This window comes from Haliaeetus leucocephalus, unplaced genomic scaffold, assembly GCF_000737465.1.
Source record: "Haliaeetus leucocephalus isolate CR32 unplaced genomic scaffold, Haliaeetus_leucocephalus-4.0 Scaffold555, whole genome shotgun sequence".
NCBI lineage: Eukaryota > Metazoa > Chordata > Aves > Accipitriformes > Accipitridae > Haliaeetus > Haliaeetus leucocephalus.
The window spans coordinates 12171967-12191888 of NW_010972991.1; the positions used below are offsets into that span (position 1 = coordinate 12171967).

Genomic DNA, 19922 nt, shown 5'->3' on the forward strand with positions numbered 1-19922 from the left:
ATGGGGAGAGCATTATGCACTGAACCTACTCAGGTAGTCATTTAGGGTGAGTGGAAAAAGACATTGATGTAGACTAAGAATGGAGTTACAAGGAAAAATAGATAGGACATAGGAGTAAAGCCGTAAAGCAGCTACTGATGTACTTCCAGTGCTTTACCTGAAAAGAGGTTTTAGAGTTTCATCTAAAAGGAGAGGTATTTTATTTAATTCTCCATGCTCTTGCAGTCTGTTGAGATCTCATGATGACAATTTAAAGGATCCATGAAGTGTTACTGCTTCAGCATTTCTCTTACTCTTCAGTCCATGTTCACAAAATCACGGTGATCCTTCTCAAATACTTGATTTTGCACAGTTTGGGTATATATTCCTTATCAGAATCACAGAAATACTTTTTTTCCTAAGTTAAGATTTAAAAAATAATGTATAGATAGCTACGCAAGCTGAATTACACTGTTGCTGTATGAACATATTATTTTACTAATGAGGAAAGAAATATATTTGAGGAGCTGGAGGAAACAGAAAGATAATTCTGTGCGACTTTTTTTCAAGCTTTCATATACTTTCTTTGAGTATATAATGCTGTCTGAGCAAAACAGATGGTGTCTGCATACTTTACCTCCAGTGTAATTAACAAACAGAAAGCTCACACAGGGGAGGTATCTGCTTTTACTTTCCTCTTGCCATTTCATGAAATTGGGTATGAGTATTTAACTGGATTGTTGGCACTTTTACCTCAAGAGGAATGTTATTCAATGACAACAGATATTTGATGTTCAAACCTTTTTAAGACCGTGAATGCTTTATTTTTATTGATATTTTCTTAATCTTTAAACTCAAAATCTGTTTCTAAAAAGTGGATTAAACTTCTTATCAGTTCCTTACAGTTTTTGATCTCATTTTATCAACTGCTCATACACAGTTCTGCATCTGTCATTTATTTAATGAGTGAAAATGTTCACCATTGATAATGTGGTATAATTTGAATTTGACTCCTTTATAAATCATCCAATATATACAGAAAATTAATTTGTATCCGGTAACATAAATTACAGGTGAGATAGCATTCTTTACCACATTAAAGGGTGGGGGGAAGGAATGCCTAGTGAAGCTGAAATGTTATATAAATAGTAGAAAGAAAACTGTAATTTAATTAGTATTATGTATTACAGCTGGTGCTATTAGAATTGTCTCTAGCTAGGGCTGCCCAGCACAATCCTTTACATGGCATCAAAGTGTTAATAATTCTGTAAAATTTAGGGGATGGGAAGGAGAAGAGAGTCAAGATAAGGTTTTCTTGCCCATTGCCTCAATTAGTCTGTTTTGTTTGTTTCTTTTTGTTTGCTTCCCTTTTTTGGGGAGGAAAATGGAAATTTGTTATCTGAAATAGTAAAACTATTTCCACGATTTTAACATTTCTAATCTCTTTTGGTAAGTAATTAATATGAAGGAAACTATTTTATGTTTAACTTCTCAGGAATACTGCAGACTTTTTTATGGTTGACAAGGATAAATTTTCTAAGTTTGTACAGTTGTGCGTTACTCTGAGAGCTAGAATACAAGGTGATGGATTTTGGATGAAATAAGGGAGCTCAGCCTGCTTATGCTTCTATACTTTCCACCATCATAATATATTTAGGACTACTGAAAGTACAGCTTTTTTTATACAGCTAGTGTAAACAAAGAAATGCCACTGCTCATGACTTCACATCTCATCACTAGGCAGAGCATACCTTTGCTGTAGTATTGTCTTTGATGTGCAGTCTATAATTTTCTTGTTGGACATCTCAAACCATGACTACGGAATCTCTTCATATAAACTTTAAAATTTCTCAGGTTTTGCGATCTCCTTTGAGATGACAGTGAAGGAACACAATAGAAAGCAGAGCCCACAAGGCCTGAAAAACAAAGTACAAAAAGATGTGTAATAAAGCAGAATATTTAAAAACTTTGCATATACATGTAAAACAAAAATAAGAACCTCTGGGGATTCACCAGTGGATTTTGGAACACCTCTAAATGGGATGAACAGGTTGAATAACGTAGCTAGAAAACAGGTGCCAGCGTCTTCCCTTAAATCAGGAGAGTGAAGTTGACAACAGGACACAAGCAATATGGAAACAGGAAGTACCTGTTACAGCGTATTTTTTTTTTGAACTGTCAGGGGCAAAGCATGAAGAGCCCAATACATACTGGAAAAACACCAATGAAGTCAGCAGTAACTTTGTTTGGTCAGTAAATTCCTCACAAAATAGAAAACTAGACCTTCAAGAAAAGTGAAGGAGAAAGAGAAGGGAACAAGTGCATATTTGCCAGAGACACGAGCTGTGTATCTGAGGGTCAGACAGAAGTATTGAGCATAATGAAACATTTTCTTCGGCTGACATTCCTTCATGTCACCAAGCTGAGAGTAGTAGCTGAGAGAGGAAAAGGCAGTGAAAGATAACTGAAAAAAGTTGAGTGGGAACATTAAAGTGCAAAAAATTGGGTGATAATAATCAAGTGTGCTTAAAATAATCTTTTTTTAGTTCCTTTAATATGCGTGAAGTGTGTAATATCAGATCCTACTGAAGTTGATGAGATTATTTCCATAGATTTCAAGGGCCTTTGAATCTGGTATTACAGGGAAGTTTCCTCCCCGCTATCTTTAACAGTTCAGGTGCCATTTATCATTTGTGCAAAAAGGAAGGATCTGTATTCATCTCTCATTGGCCATTATTTCACCGTTATAGCTGCACTACTGAGTCACTCAGCATTACAGACTGCATTCTTCTCAGGCCTAAGTGTACAGTCACATTTCTGACTATACAGCACACAATATGGAGGCAGCCAGTGCAGAACTAACCTGTAAACTTGTTTTGAGTATTTGGGGGGTTTTTTTTGTAAATAGATACTCTAGCAGTATTTTATATCATGTGACAGCAGTTTATTATATAACAGGATATGCCTTAAAATGCTTGGATTTACTCTACTGTCAAACTACAGCTGTCCCTCCTTATTTTAAGATTGGGTAAATAGCACTTTGGAGTTACTTGTCTTTGTAGACTACTGAAAAAGCCTAGAAAACTTGTATCAGATAGCCTGGATGGCTTAAGTTTGACGATATTCATTTCCAGTCTAGAATTATATTGCATGATATCGCTTACTTTGATTACATTTAAAGATTGAATGCTTACAAATCAGCTTTCTATATTTATGATTAGTGCTGATTTATAGCCACACTGTCTTCTAAATATCCTGTCTTTGATTTTTTGTTTGCTTGGTTGTTGGGGTTTTTTTGGGGGTTGTGTTTTGGGGTTTTTTTGTGGGATTTTTTTGTTCAGAGAAAGACATATTCACCACAGTCTCATTTAGGAAGATTTTTTGACACTGAACACCTTCTTGTTTTTTACTTTTCTCCATTTTTTCCAGTAGCACAGAAACAGAGATCTCTACTTCTAACAAGTTTAGCCTAAAGGTGATTTGAGAATGGATTTAGGGAATTTAACTTCTTGCTTCCTCAGAATGCTGTTTACCAGCACTGCTGCTATAGGGATCACTCCCTAACATAACTGCTTCACTTTTCTGAAATCAGTAAGATAGGATTTATTCTTCCTCATGTCTATTTCATAGCAGAACCAGCTTTTCATCCTAAAGGTTTTCATACTCTGATTTGCTGATTTCTTTCAAGTTTGAGAGGAGTCCTTTGGATTTAGAGATTTCAGGGTGACTATTTTGCTATCAGAAGTAACTGTGAACGCTCACACTTCCAAATTTAGCTCAGTGGTTTTGTTTTAGTTTTGCTGGGAGTAGTGTTGGTGTGTGTTTTCTTGTGGGTTTTTTTGTGTTTTTTTTTATGGGTTTGGTTTTGTTTTGTTTTGAGCATCAAGAGGCTTAAAAGAAAGAAGCCATTGAATAAATTTGTTTCCTTCTATCAGCTGTTGCCTGTCTTCTAAGTAGTAGGTATTAGTAAAAGGAATAACCATTTATGTGTCTTTCAATGCAAAAGTGTCATTCCTGTCACAGGTTTGTAAATGTCATTAACTGCTCAGTAGCTATTATTTCTTAGTTCAGTAGTATATAGGATATGTGTATTTTATGCAAGCAAATACCTTAAGTTAATGCTTCCATGTAAAATGCCCAGGTAATGGCTTGTAGCTAGAGAGAGTGGGAGTTATGCTATGGATAGCTGAAAGCAGAGAGGAAGTATTGAAAGAAACAGGTTAATTTACAAGTACTTTTGAAATGATAAATAAATAAATAGTCCTCTTGGTCATGTCACCATAAAAATAACTTATTTTAATTATATTGAAGATGGAACTTCCTTGATTTAAACCCCATGCAACATAGTTTGGCCAAACCCTTGTGACTTACATCAATACAAAGCCTACTCACTTGCCCAAAATTTACAGTTGTAGAGTTTAAAATAGACTTTGTCTAACTCGTGACATGGCATTTCAGAGAGCTCAAGCTGATTTGGTTCCAAATTGGGAATGTCATGTGTCTCAAATGAATGTTTTAAGTTTGTATTTCAATTTCATATGTGTGAAATCTATTCTTTGAAACTGAAAAATCTGCTGGTGTTTTCTGTTAAAGCACTACAAAATTGAGCACTGTACTTTAGGTTTCTCAGATAAAATTTGTCATTCTGGTGGGTCATTTTACTTGCAAACAAAATCCATTACAGATTTTTATAATTGTTCATAAAACAAAATAAATTTGGAAGTGCAAAAATACCTTTATGTGTAACCATAATGTTATAAGTGAAACTACTCTACTCTTCTATTTTAGAAAAGGTTCTCTAACTTCCTTATCAATTTTTTCTCTTTGGTTAATCCAATCTCTTCCATTAAATTCATTAAAGTTAATTATTGATTGAAAAAGTGCACAAGACAGTCAAATGTTTCTATAGTAGTAAGTTTGTACAAATCTTTGAAATTACTCCAGCTAAGATAATTTGAAGATTTAATAAATAGCATGTATTTTATTTTCCATTTTGTATTAGTCAGTAAAAAATATAGTCAAAGGTGTATGGGTTACGCTATTTTGTGTTACAGTTGTCTTCCTAACATAGCTGTGACATCAATAAAAGGGCATTACAATTTGGTCTGTATCCACATACACACTTGTATGATTTTAGTCACAGTAGCAAATTGGAGAATGAGGGGATAAGGAAGCCTGATCATCAAATAGTAACCTATACTTAATAATACAGTTTGCCTCTTTGGGACTAAAATTATTTGCCTTGATTGACTGGTTGAGGAGTATAATCTCAATGAAGCTTTCCCTTCCTTGCATTTCCATTGTTACCAATAAGTGAGCAAAACTGCAAGAGACCAGGGCTTGCTAACTTTTGTCTCCTATGTACGAAGCAGCATCTCCCAAACCACTTGTCTTGTGGAGATTTCACCCTGAAAATTAGTCTTTGCATTCATACGCTACATTGGTTATTCAACAGTGCATTTTTGCAACCTTACATAGAAGTCCAGGCAAACCGCAGCCTGACTGGCAAATTCATCAGCTGCAGTTTACAGGAATTATTCTGATGAAACCATGTAAAGGTAACATTTTACATCTTTAAATACATCTGAAGTTCATCCTGCTTCCCTGAAATATTTCTTACAATATGTTTTGCATGTATGAGAGTAGTATTGAGCTGGTTTTGAAGTATTCTCCAAAAAGGGATCTTGTTAAGTATTTGACACAATACACAGAAGAAGACAGCATGGAATTGACATTCAATCATATGACTGGGGAAACCATTTTCCAATGGTAAATAAATGAGACGCCATAGTTATTCTGCTCTCTGTTTTCACTGACAAATTCTGATATTGCGTTAATGCTACTTTGGAGATGGATTTTCTGTTTGGCATTTTCAGCCTCAGTAGTTTCCTTTATTATGATTCATGTGCCATCCTTCATACATATAAGCAGCCAGACACATGCGTGCATGTACACACACACACACGTGCTCACACACACGATGGACTCTTTCCTGCAAGTACAGTCTTCAGAACTCTTATCCTTTTTCTACACTCAGACTGGAGTAGAATGCGTAACTGTACATGAGGAACAGCTATTTTGAGATTTATATTCTGTTTCTCCAAGGTCTTATCCTCCTCTCATCATCGTTTTCAGTTGATGAGTGTAATTGAAGTGCATTTTCTGTTGTATGTAACCCATACCATAAGAAAGAAAGGCATTTTCGGAGTTTTATTGCTAGCTTGTAATGGAATGAACATACCACAAAAATGTGTCTAGAGAGAAGTAATATTTTGGGAGAATGGCCAAAATATACTTATATAAGTGAAATTCCTTGAAGACATATCAAATGACATTTACACTTGATCAGTGATACTTTTTCATGTTCTGTAACTAATCTTGCTGCCTTTTGAAAAGCTTTCACTAGTGGAATCCAGAGCCTCTTTCTCAAGCTGTAATTTTTTCAAATTCTTTAAATGGATTTTTACATCCCATATACATCTTCTTACTTCAGTTCTGAGAAGTGTTCTTAACATGGAGGTTACTTCACTTTTGTCAGCTCGTTGTCTGTTCCTGCTTTCCCTGTTACCCCCTTCCTGCCTAGGGCTGGGTGTTTTGTAGCATAGTTTAATTAAAGGGAGATTTTTTTGCTGCTATTTTATTGCCATAGAAATATTTCTTAAAAGCATTCCAGTAAGCTGCCTGATCTCATAAAGGACAGATCTAGCAAAGTTATTTGACTGAAGAAATGCTCATCTTTCACTCTTCTGTATATGACTGTGGAAAAAAATTTTTATGGACTAGTAACTTCAGTTACTGGCTGGACACATTCGGACATGCAGTCTGAGATATAATTAATTTACATAGAGGATTTTAAAACCTTGAAAAAGAAAATGAAAATAAGAATCAGATTTTTATTCTTCTTTATATTCCCATTGCTGTTTTGGGAAGATGTAATCTGTATAATGACACTAAAGAAAACAGAAGCTGTTTTCTGACAGTGTTCTGTAACTTTTTGCAAGTGGACATAGTATAATGTTTTCCTAAATCAAAATTTCAGTTATCTTAACAAAGACCAGAGTAATGACATTCAAGTGTATGGACAGAATGTTGTCAAATAATGAGGCCAATTCTATATCAATACCAAACTCTTCAATTACAGTACCAAAAAAAGTTAAAGCAAAAAGTCAACAAAAACTGAGTACTTCAGACAGATTAAACACCTTACTTTACCACATGTCAGGACCTCCAAAGTCGGCCCTATCTTTAAGAACTTGCAAAATATTAATAGGGTTTTGAAACTGAAAGGCTATAATGCATACATACAATTTGTGATACTAAAAAACAAAACAGAAAATTTAACTTTTAAAACAGGAGCAATCTCCCCCTCTCTTCAGAGGATTTTAGTTCACCCAGACTGCAAAATCAAGGCCAAGGCAAACCAGCAGTGCTGTTCTCTGTTGCACAACTGTATCCTTAACAACTGCGACAGAACAGGTTGCACATTATTCTGTAAAGAATCAAATTAAACAGATGTATTTTCACTCAGACCATCTTAATGATCTTTTCAGTAGATACGATGTTAAACGGGTGATCATTGGTAAGATTTTTTCAATGCACGAGTAGCCCTTGTGTGTGGTCCAAGATCCTGATGATTGCTTCTTTCTGAGAAGCTATTTTTATTTCCCTGTATTCATATACACACATGGAGAAATATGCCATCTGAAATAGGGATAGATCTGGTATAAAAGCTTAAAAACCCCTATAGTTCCAAAAAACCCCAAACCCCAAAACATGCAATCTAAATGAAATTAAGATTTTCAAAACACTTCTTTCCAGCTGGAATGCATTGCCAGCATGATTACATATTGTCACAGTATCCATTTTATGCTGAGTTCCAGCAATTATCTGAAACCATATGTCAATTAATTTAATTGGGGCTGGGTTTCATACTCAGTGCCAAAGCTATGAGCAAATGCTTAAGGGATAATAGATATTTAGAACTGAAGAGTTTGTATTTATGGAAAAAGAGATCTACTTATGAACTGGGAAAAAATAGCTTGTAAGGTTGTCCAGTAAAACATGGTAAGAGCAGTGTAGTACTTCATATGGTTTTAACAAAATGCATTTTAACGACTAATGTAAATTGACAAAAACAATAAGAAAAAAAGAAAAGTAGGTTATCTCATTAAACCTGTGTCTGTTGTCTCCTTAAGAACTAAAATGTATCTGACAGTAAGATCAGATAAAGCCCCTTAGGAAAGAACTTGATCGCCACTGTTCCTGCCACAAAAAAGATGTGAGACTATACCAGGTTACAATGTAAACAATACTTTAAAATCAAGTAGAGTTAACAATTGCTACTAAATACTTTTGACTGATAATCAGTAGAATGCATAAAATAATCTGGATACAAATTCTGAATACAATAGCAACGAAATAATACTTAACTTGGCAGTTGGCCAAGTAGTCTGTGTTTTCCAACTGGAATTATCAGGTAAGCATTCTAAAACTTACCATTGCATACAAACCGTTGCTGTTGGAAACACAGAAGTATAAATCGCCAGATTTCATAAAGAATCATACACAATACAAACCAAAATCAACGTGATGAATATTTAATAACATGGGACTTGGCAACTATGGTAACCACGAATTTGTGATGTCTTTCACAACGATCCCTATTGTTGAGCCTTCTTAGAAGATCTAACAGGTGAATCAGCAGTGATTAAACTATGTATTGAGTGAATTTCTTAATGAGCTCCAACATACACCAAATATATAAGGGTTTAACTAAAAAACATGAATATGTGGCAGGAGAAAGATGCAAACACAAACCAGACAGGTTTGCTTTTTCTTTTTTTTTCCAAGGCCCTCGTCAAATTTACTTTTTTGTTTTGTTTTGTTTTTTCTCCAAAATGACTAACAACTCTCCACCATGTTAAAATTAATAAAATAAAGTGTGTTTCAATAGCTAAGGATAAGATCCTTGAAGACAACTCTATGCACAGAAATTTAAGTAATTATTTAAGTCTATGAGCAGCAAATTCAGTAAAACTTTTTTTAAAAAACTCAGCTTTTAAAAACTTAATTTCTTTGTGTTTTCTTTCAAAGTTTCTTAAAGAAAATAATCTTTCCCTATGTCAGGGTCCTGAGTGCACTAAACAGGCCTTACTGGCCCTGAACAGCCTCATCTGGGAACACCTTTACCCCCTGCCCATGAGCCCCATTTCAGCTCAGCACAAGGCTCCTGAGCAATGCTGTAGGAGTGCTGGTCTCCAGCCCTGTGGATGGACCCCTTGGACCTGCACTGTGGGGAGCTTAGGTCCTGTACAGATCTTTCCACTGTGTGCTGTAGGGAGCTTGGATCCTGGATCGACTGCAAGCCAGTCATATCTCTGGATTATATTGCCTGATTTAGTAGTCATTTTCAGAGGGTAGATGTTTTCCCCCAAATCCCTCCTGTTTCCCACTTGTCAAATGTATACTTAAGGCATAGTATGTTATGGGGGTTACCAGGCATGACTTTACGTTCTATAGTTTTTGGTAATAATTGTCTTCAAAAGATTGTTAGTCAGGGTCACCGCTCATGCCTTTTTGCAGGTTGGGATCTTCCAGAAATCTTTGTACTCAGTTTATATATGGGTGTGGATACATGAGCCTGTGCATGTGTTCACATAAAATGCAACAGAAGTTTGAGAGAACAATACCACACAAAGACCTTACTGGTTATTTATTATCAGAGTAAGATTACCAGAATTGGAATATTATTTATTATACACTTGGAAATGGGGAAAGAAAAAAAAAGGGGGGGGCAAAAAAAAGGCCATTACCTTGTAAAGGGTTTTGCAGCAGTCTCCAGCATGCATCTTTTCACGTAACTATCCAAGTAGTGGCTTGCCTGTTTCTGTGAGCCTGGGGACAGCCAGTGAAATCCCCACTGAGGAGCTACACAGGTGCACAAATTCACAAGAAATCTGTAACTCCCTTAGTGAACTTGTTTTTCAGGACAGAACAATCTACTTGACTTAACCCTTCTTTTGACAATAGAATGCACACAACCTATGTTTGACAATTATATGTTTGCAAAGACAAGTACCCAGGACAGTTGGGGTGTCAGGACCTTCAGACTTTGTGTACACACCCCTTTTTGTGCTCTGCCTGAGTTGCAGTCCCTGTGAGTTCAGAGGCAGCCAGGGAAATCCCCACGGAGGGCTACCAGGGAGGAGTGTTACCATTCTTCTTCCAGTGTATAATCCTCCTTCACTCATCTGTTTCCGGTTCTGATGTGTGGTATGAGGCTTGGTGCTAGGATGCATTTGGTCAGTGCTTAGTGTAAGAGGGAAATAAGACTCAGAAAGGTTCACTAAGAATTACAGAGATACAGTGGAGATGGGGCCTGCTATCTGCAAGATAAGTACCATTTCTATAGCTTTGGACAGCAAAATGACCTCTTGGCTATGCCAGAGCCTTGGATTGTCAAAGTGGTTGCTCCCACTGCTCCAAGAAGGTCTGGAGTGTGTGACCTGGAAGCTACTATTGACAATCCACAGCATCTGTTCCATCATCTCTCACAGTCCATACAGCAATAAGAGAAGCAAGCCAATCTGCTGTCCCAGCTCTAGACATTCAACATGGACCCTCTCTTCTTCCAGAAATTCATTCAAGAATTCCATCTGTTGTCTGATCTTCTTGGAGGATCTGCAACTGAAACTTAAACAGATGATTTAGCTATATTCTTTCCAAGCTTTTATTTCATTTAAAATACTTAATGATTATTTGAAACAGAAACTGAAGCTGGGCCTAAGTATTGCATTCTTTGAGCTGTTGACACTTGAACTAGTCAGGAAGTTCTATGTGGGAAGCCACATCAATATGTATTCTGTCTTCTGGTTCAAGTTAGACAGGAGAGCTTTGAACTGTGGTCTACCCCAGTTTACTAGTTTCTGTGTTTTGGGGTTTTTTGTTTGTCTGGGGTTTCTGTTTTGGGCTTTTTGGTTGGTTGGTTTTTCCCATGCAAAACAAACTTGACCTATCTTAGACATCCTAACTTATTTACTGTTGCAGAATCTGAGAGGGATGAAAGCCAAAGCACCCAAGATGTTGTATCTAAGAGTTAGGTAAACAAAGAACTTGCCTAGACAACCTAGAAAACCCTGATTGTGCAAAATGTTAAAACTCTTTTTTGTTGAAGGGGTGCATTGTCCGAAATGAAATTCTGATTCTGTGCTTTATTCTTAATATTTTCCCATTTTAATCTTCAAACAATAACTGATAAACTTATATAGAATCTATGAAGTCATGCAAAATCAACAAACTGAGTCTATGGTTAGAATTTACTTAAGAATTATAATGGCTATGCTCCTAAATCTCTTGTTAGATCTACAGAAGAAACATAAATTAAAAATAGACAAAAAAAAATATTTCAGCAGTGCTTCTGTTGATAGAAGACTGAATAAAAACACTGTAGCTATTTTATTCTTACTTTTTCAGGAGAAGTTGTATAGAAGGTTGGATTTGAGATAGTAAATACCAGGCTGACCTGATTCTCAAACAGTATTAGAGATTCAGGGAGACTATGGTGTCCATACGGGTAAAGGTATTACATGGAGGCTGGGACAGCTTGAATTTTGAAGGTGCAGTCTGTCAGGACTGGTTCAGGCTGATGCAAGTTTGAAAGACCAAAAATTATAGAAAGCCTTTATTTAAAGTGATAGGAGTTTAGAAGAACATGTTGGTTTAAAGAAGTTAAGAGTAATTTTTTTGGGCATGCAGTGTGTTATGAAGAGCTTGCAATTTGGAAGGTTTAGAGCTTCTACCCTGATTTTGCGGTCTGGAAAAAAAAAAAGAAAAAAAGGAAAAAAGAAAAAAAAGTTTGTTTTTTTCTCTAATTCTCAAATAAACAATAACAGCAAAAAAAGTCTCCTTCCTTTCCTCTCCAGAAGACGTGCACAAATGAATCAAAATGAAGAAGTAATTTTGTCTCAGGGTTGTGATTCAGACTCTTTACTGATATTAGTCTTGGCATGCATTAGAAAACTAAATTTAGAAATTACTGTTAACAGCAAGAAATCCCAAGGCATTTATTATATTGATCCCAGCATCAGTGGGGTCTATAACTGCCTTGTCACACTTTTAATGCCATGTTTCAAAGTATCTTTCCTGCATGAAAATGGAGCTGTCATCTTAACAACATTACAGTCACATACCAAATTGCCTGGTGTATGAACTATCAGAAACCTTTGGACCCTGGCAGTAACTTACTATTTTTGAGGCAGGAATGATCAATTTACAGTAATTTAATTATCTGATTTATTGTTTAAATGTATTTCGGTGCCTTATTATTGAAAAGATATATCGAAATATTTTTATACCCCTCATCAAGGACATTTGTTGACAGATTTGTGTTTAAACTTTCTGGGTATGACTGAATGCTGGTTTAATGGCTTCTGCAGCTCTGTAGGAGCATTTGTACAGTCATGTACAGCTAGTCAAGTGATGATTTAAGATACTCCCTCCTCTCAACTGCTCAGAACATATGAATCAGTTCATATGAGTGTTCTTAGGACAAATGCAAGCAAGCCTGCGGGGGTGGGGGAATTTTTTACATGGCTTGGCTGCTATGAAACTCCAAAACGAGATTCTTCCCCACTTCCTTCAAGTCACAGCGTGGGAATGCGGTAAGATAAGTCACTCTCCAGAGTAAGTGTTGTGCATGTGCATTGGGAAATGTTCTCTGGAGAATTGGTGGTCACATATTCAAAGTCTACATTAGAGAATATGTTCTATGGATATCTAAGATATTAAGTCTCACTTGTGGGTCCTTTGGCTATTTCTGTATTAGCAGGTAACATAGACTAAGAGGAGCTGATAGATTGAAACAGCTGGTACTGAAACAGTGCTGGCAACACTATTCATATTCAGAGATAATCTTAGTTCAGAGTTGTTCTGAGATGTACCTTCCAGTTTAGTTTAATCAAAAAAGAATCAATTAATGTGCTCCAAAACCATGCCCCAATGTAAAACAAAACACAATCCAAAGTTTTATTTCACACTCAGCTCTGAAATGTGAAATGCTAATGTTGAAACACTTTCTGTCACTCTGACCATGTAGAGAGACACACAACCTCTGTGTGTCTAATCTGTCCACTAATCTCTCACCTACTGAACAGTTGGAGCATTGAGTCTCATTCATCCCCATCCTGAAGCTGGAGTTCTTGGTCAAGAACTGTCTCTCTGAATTCTTAATCTAGCACAAATCTTTTGCCTGGCTGCAGTGCAATTATTCCAAACTGGCACTGCCCAGAGAAAGAACAAAATAGATTTCTTAATTTCTCTATCCTCATTAGGGGAAAAATGCTCTGAGGTGATCACATGCAGGTTTATGCTACACACATAGTCATTCTTGCATCTGTCATGCTGCATGTAATAGGTAATAGACACTTTTTGGAGTTTGTTTTTTCCCATCTAAAATGTAGTTTATAGCAATTTAATCAATTATATTTACAAATCATACCTCACTAGTTACTCAAGACAAAGTGACTGCAAGAGAAGTCTTTTCTTAACTGTGAGTTTAAAATGATTGTAATAGAATAAAACCTGATGTATCCTTTTCTTACTTTATCTATCAATTTTAATATGTCACAAAGAACTTTAGAACCTATACATGAACTTATGTGGAATTACGATAGCCTCCTCCATTTATTTTGCAGAAAGCTCTCAAGACTGCATTGCAGGTATGATAGCAAAGTTGTAAGGGACGTTATAATTCCTGAGCTTTTTGCTTACTCTACAAATTTTTGTCAGGAATGATGAAGGTAGTAATTGGGGTGCCTGAATATATAATAGGAAAAAAAAAAATCAGTTCTTGTACTGGAGTATACACATCATAAGTACAACAGTATAGATAGTTCAAAAGGAGACAAAAAAAAATAGGCTGAAGGTATATAATGAAAAGAAATATTCAAAAATAAACAGAATAAAGAGGCAAACAGAAAGTTGAGAAGGCAGTACAAAGCACACCCTACCAAGACAATTGTAATAGAGATCCTCTCTGAAATCAAACAAACACACACAGTTTTTAACAGTAGTAATGATGGGCTAGAGTCAGGCACATGAAATAAAAACCAAGGAGTAGAGCAGACATTACAGAAAGCTGTGATAAAGAAATTCCATTTAAATATATTGTTAATATATGTTGGCTCTCAAGAAATGGATTGGTTCTATAATTATACACAGTACTGAGATTTTCCTTCTCCAGTTTCCTTCGTATATCATTATTTTTTAACCGTGCCCCCCAAAAAAGATATTTCTGTATTTGAGGATTCTTATTCTGACAATTTGATTTATCGAAAAAACAAACAAACAAAAAAGTCCATCTCATTTTTGAGGCAAATATATAATGTCAAGTGAGTCAAAATAAAATTTATTATAACAAATTTATTCTTAAGATAGAGGTTACATGTCTAATATATTATTCATACAGGATTTTTCTCTTAATGAAAAAAGTTGACGTATCAGGACGATGTTTCTCCCTTGTGATATTGACTGTAGAGGTGATCTGGGAAACAAGCCTATTAATAAGACAACTAACTTTCATGTGGCCAAAATTAAGTTAAATGGATCTCACTCCTAATTAAGCAGTTTGAATTTAGACACATGCTTACAAAGAAACGTGGTTTTCAGGCATCATTTATTTACTCTTTAATCTCACTGTAAGTGTGGAACTGTGTTTGGATACCTTCTCCTAGTGTATTCTTTCAAAAATGAATTGAAAAAAACCAGAAGATGAGAGTGGTCTTTTTTTAGGAATTCTATAATGTTCAGTTATTTCCACAACAAAATATGGGAACAGGTAAGAAAAATAAATAAATAAATATAGAAACCTCTACCACCATTTAAAATTACAATGAAATTAAAATGGCAGCTGAACTTTTGTATCTGAATCTGTTAGCTGCATTTGTTGAAATGCTCTGTAGACATATCTGTATACTGTGAAATGGAGGTGAGAGATACAAAACTGACTGGAGTGCTTGCTCTCAACAACAGCAACAAAATATTGGAGATTTTTATATAGATGTAGAGCAAGAGATGTGTCAAAAACTTACCTATGTTTGACTTGTTCAGGATGCATACCTATCCAAGATTTTTACCTATTTTTACCTAATCACATTCCCAAAGACTATGGGACAAATTATGCTATACTATTCTGAGTTAATAGCTTTGTAGCTCTACAGTGTACTTGCACTGAGAAATCATCACTGTTTTATTATCCTGATGATGATATTGAAGATAATGTCACACATCTACATGAATAAATAAATCACATATCATGTAGTAGTAATATTATGGAGGTTTTTTCCTCTCTTTCTTAAAATGCCTCTTTAAAGTAGCATTTTAACAGAGAACATAGAAGCAAAATTTCCCACAGATTTTAGAGAAATCAGAACAAAATATTTATTGATTTATGAGAAAGTAAAAATGAATATATCATTTCATGAATCCTAGTGCTTTTAATGGCATGTTAGGTTCTTTCCCTTTCTTTTTTTATTCATTGAGAATACATTTATTTATTTTTTATCAGCCTATTGAGGATTTCTGTATGACATTTCATGGTTGGTTCGAAAGTAGTAGCTTACCTTGACTGTTTCATAAATCCTTCAACAAGAACTGATACTCTTAATAGAGCCTTGGAAATTACCAGAAAAACTCTGAAAAATGAGAATTAGACTTTTAGACATTAAGTACTTAAAAGCCTAAAATCTAGACTTAATAGCAATTTATCTACTTCCACTGTGGGAGCTGAGAACCTGTCTTTTGCATTCTAGCGGTATAATGCAAAAATCAGTCTTAAAGCAGTCCTTTTATTTTTAAAGGAAGTCTGTGTGTATTTAATATGAATTTGCAAAGTTAAAAAAACAGTCATGGAAAGGAACTCTGAAGACCTCTGGTCCATCTCCCTGGTCACAAAACAGTCAAACAGATCAGGCTGTGTAGGGCTTTGAATATCTCCATGGCTGGAGATAACACACCCCCCCGGAAATATTTTTCTGGTGTTTAATCACCCTTGTAGTGAACCATTTTTTTCTTTTATGCAGTTGGATTTTTGCTTGTTGCAACTTCTGAATGCTTTGTTTCTGCTTTTGCTGCATACTTTCAAGAAGAGTTTATTCTTTTTCTGCAAAGCTGCTTTCCAGCAAATTGTTTCTTGGGATTGATTTGTCCCAGATGCAGGATTTTGCATTTCCTTTTTTGAACTTCATGAAGTTTCTTTCAGGCCTTTTCTCCAGCCTACCGAGGTCGCCCTAAATAGCATCGTTACACTAGAGCATATCAACTGATCCTTCAGTGTCTGTAAACTTTCCAAGAGTTTACTCTGTCCCATTGTCTCCATCTTTAATGAAGGTGTTGAACAATGTTGAAGTCGAGACCTACCCCTGAGGGACACTGCTGATAATCAGCTGCTGCCTGGGTTTTGGATCATGGGCACTCTTGGAGTCTGCAGACCAGCCTGTTTTCCGTTCATTTCATACTCCACTTACCCAATCCACGTTTCACCGATTTGGCTACAGAGTTGTAAGAGCAAGAAGTAGGTTGGAAGAACATGCAAGTATGCAAGAAGGCCATTATACATGGCAAATAAGGAAAAGGTTATCAGTTTAGCATATATATCTCATAAATTTAATTTGCATAATTATTACTAAGTGTTTAAAAAAACCCAAATAGTTTGTATCAGGAACTTCAAATAGATCTGGGTGTCCCTTTATCTTCTTTTTCAGCCAATACAATTCTTTTGCAGAATGATACAATCTAGTAAGAACAATATGATGTACAGCTAATAACAAATTTTATAGCAACAACTTTCTCTCTTGAGCTCTTCGAGACTGATTACAAATTCTGTGTTAAGTATGAGCCCCCATTCTTCTAGAATTGGTTTCAGGGTGTTTTAAATAAGGCATAGGAGTGTTACTCTTGTTTATAGCAAGATTTGAGGCAGGTAGTATTTAAGTGCGCAGAACACAGTTTCTCTCCTATATGGACTGCTCTGACTGGCCAACACTAATCAAAATATATAGCATGTTTTGTGTTCTTAGAAGGGAGGAATGCAGATTAATATGTGACTGGATTTGCTACTTGCTTCAGTCTAAGTTTACCTTAAGGATATCTTTTTTACTTCTGACCTAGGTTAACATTATGAACCTTTTCATATCTGATGAGATTTCACTCCAGTGTGATCTAGCTCCAGTATCTTATTCTCTTGCATGCAACATTTGCAAGATCTGCTAGTGTGGTGCAGTGAAGTTTAGTAATTGCATATGTTAGTATATTTTTCCAAATTAAAACCCAACAGTTTATTTTAAGATAAAAACAGGAGTCCTGATCATTGTGTCTGACACAGACATTTTAAAATCTTGCATGATCATATTAAAAAAAAAATCTTTTATTTATTATACAGTAGTTAATATTTTAAAAAAATATTTATTTAATCTTCAAGGAATAACGAGAAATTTCCCTAACTTCTGGTCATAGTGCATTTGGGGGGTGGGTGGTGGTGGTTGTGGGTGTGGTTTCCCCCCCCCCCCATACTCAGAACTTCTTAATGTGGAAAAACAACCCCATAAAAAGCCCCATAACTTTATAGAGCTAAGTCTTTTATTTTATATTAAGTATGTGTTGGAAAGCAAGATTCTTGGGTTTTTAGGGAAATAACCTAGTTAGACCAAGATTTCTTCTTCAAAAACATAGTAAATATATAAACCACGCACATTTCAGATGAATACATTGCTGTCTTCTGGTGTTAGCTCCCCAGAAAGAGGGCATCTGAATTAAATCTTACTACTGCCACTTTGTGTTTATGTTACACAGATTGCTGAGCTCAGTGGGACTAGTTCCACAGGCAACTCTGACATTTGTTATTTATTTGTAATACATATAACATGTTGCAGTTCTGTAATGTAAGTAGGAAATCATATTTACTTAAATAAACAGTTGATATGCTTACTTTTCACATAAGCTTACGTATTTTGGTGCATAATATATTAAATAAAGTTTTGATCATGATATGTTAAACCTAAGTAAAATATCTATAAATCTCTCATACTTCTCTTGTAGTCATTGTGATTGTGTGTGCAGTCTTAGTAATAATCTGTACTTATGCATTATGTGTAGCTGTATATTCTCTCAGACTAAGTCCATATTTTTTGTGTAGGTGATTTCTTTAATATTATTACAAAAGCCTAGCATGGTAGATATGTGCTAGGGTATAGATATGAGTGATCAATGAAATTCACTTCCAAATTTGCTACTAAATGTTATACCATACATACATTTAAGAACTATAGAATTGTGGAGGATTGAAGATGTGTACAAGCATAGCTTATTGGACAACGTGAGGTTCTTAATCTATTCTTTCCATTATTCATATTAAAAATTCCTCTAAGTTCAAAGTGCTGTGTCCAGCATACTAAGAAATCTTCTACTTTCCTTTTTACATATTGCAATGCTCCACAGAATTTTTTCAAAAAAAAGATTAAATGAAAAGTTAGACACTTTCAATAATTAAAGCAGGTGACAAAAATTAGTAGTATAAAAGCAGCAGATCGTTGCATGATTTTTCAAAATTTTAGAATTGAATAGGAAAATTTTGGATTTGCAGAGCTTTCTGATTAGAAAAATGTAACGGGGCAAAAATGGATTGAAAAGTTGACTTTTTTTAAAAATGCATTTTATTTTTTCCCTTTTCTGCTAGGTTCTGTAGCTACTGCCTGCCGTGATCCTGGTGTCCCCATGAATGGAACTAGAAATGGGGATGGAAGAGAACCTGGAGACACTGTCATTTTTCAGTGTGACCCTGGCTATGAACTGCAAGGAGATGAGAGAATAACCTGCATTCAGGTAGAAAATAGGTACTTCTGGCAGCCCAACCCACCAGTCTGTATAGGTATGCAGAAGAAATCAAATAATGCTTTCCTAAATTTTGAAATTCTGGTGTAATGAATCACACTGCTCTAGGTACTTTCTTCGAAGAACAAATGCATACAAGTACTGCACATCTGATAAATTACTCTGTATAAAGCTCTGATAGGCATTACCAAAATCTTTCCTCTTTAGTTCTTAGTATAATAGTTCTCATCCTTTCCCTCTCAAGGCTGTATCATTTATAATTTGATGATCTGTGACAGAGAAAGCAAGAAAATCACTGTCAATGACACTATTAGCTTTGTTTTAAACTTGAAAAATGGTGATAAGTGTGGAGGATTTGGTTAAAGTTCATATGCCCATACGTACAACGTATCAGGCAGATGACCCAGTAAGTTTATAGATCAGGTAAAATTATGCAACGGCTAAAGTAGGCTGCAACAGGAAAGAATGAGAAGATGGTAGCCTAATTTCTCTGGCAGTCTTATTTTAGAAAGAACAACTTTTCATTAGTAAAAATTGTTACATACCGTTTATTTTTTGAAATATTATCTCAGTCTCTAATGCTATTCTGATTAACGTAGCTCGTATTAAATGGATTTTGAAAGCATTTAATATGGGTAACTGAATCATGATGAAAAGTAATAAATTAAAAAAAATCTCTAGTAGATTGTAGCCTTCCAGTAATCTTTTCTGAGGCAATCCTAATCATTATCATTATTGATCTAGAAAATATCTAAGCTACAACTTCTAAAACCTGATGTAGAGGTAGAGTGATAAATAATCATGATGTTACCCATCTGGCTAGTTTGGTAAATAATGTAATGTTGCTTATTTCCAGTATGTTCTTTAATGCAGTCAAATGTGATAACATGATGTAGAATGATGAAAGATTTTGTCTCAGAGGACAGCAGCTGCTGACCTGAAATTCCCTAAGGGTTGTGACAGGTAACCTGTTAAATAGGATCTGCAAGTTTGATGGTGCAGAAAAGAAAGAAAATGGGCCACTCTAAGGAAGTGCAAGTGGAAGAATATTGGATAGGCCA

General features: G+C 35.4%; 1 protein-coding gene across 1 annotated transcript in view; it reads left to right on the forward strand.

Moving 5' to 3' along the window:
- Window positions 1–19922, forward strand: part of CSMD3 (CUB and Sushi multiple domains 3) — a 659839-nt gene that overhangs the window by 422502 nt on the left and 217415 nt on the right. Inside the window, exon 26 of the mRNA XM_010577127.1 lies at window positions 18707–18898. Within this exon, the coding sequence (XP_010575429.1) occupies window positions 18707–18898 (192 nt within the window). The remainder of the gene's footprint in view (window positions 1–18706; window positions 18899–19922) is intronic.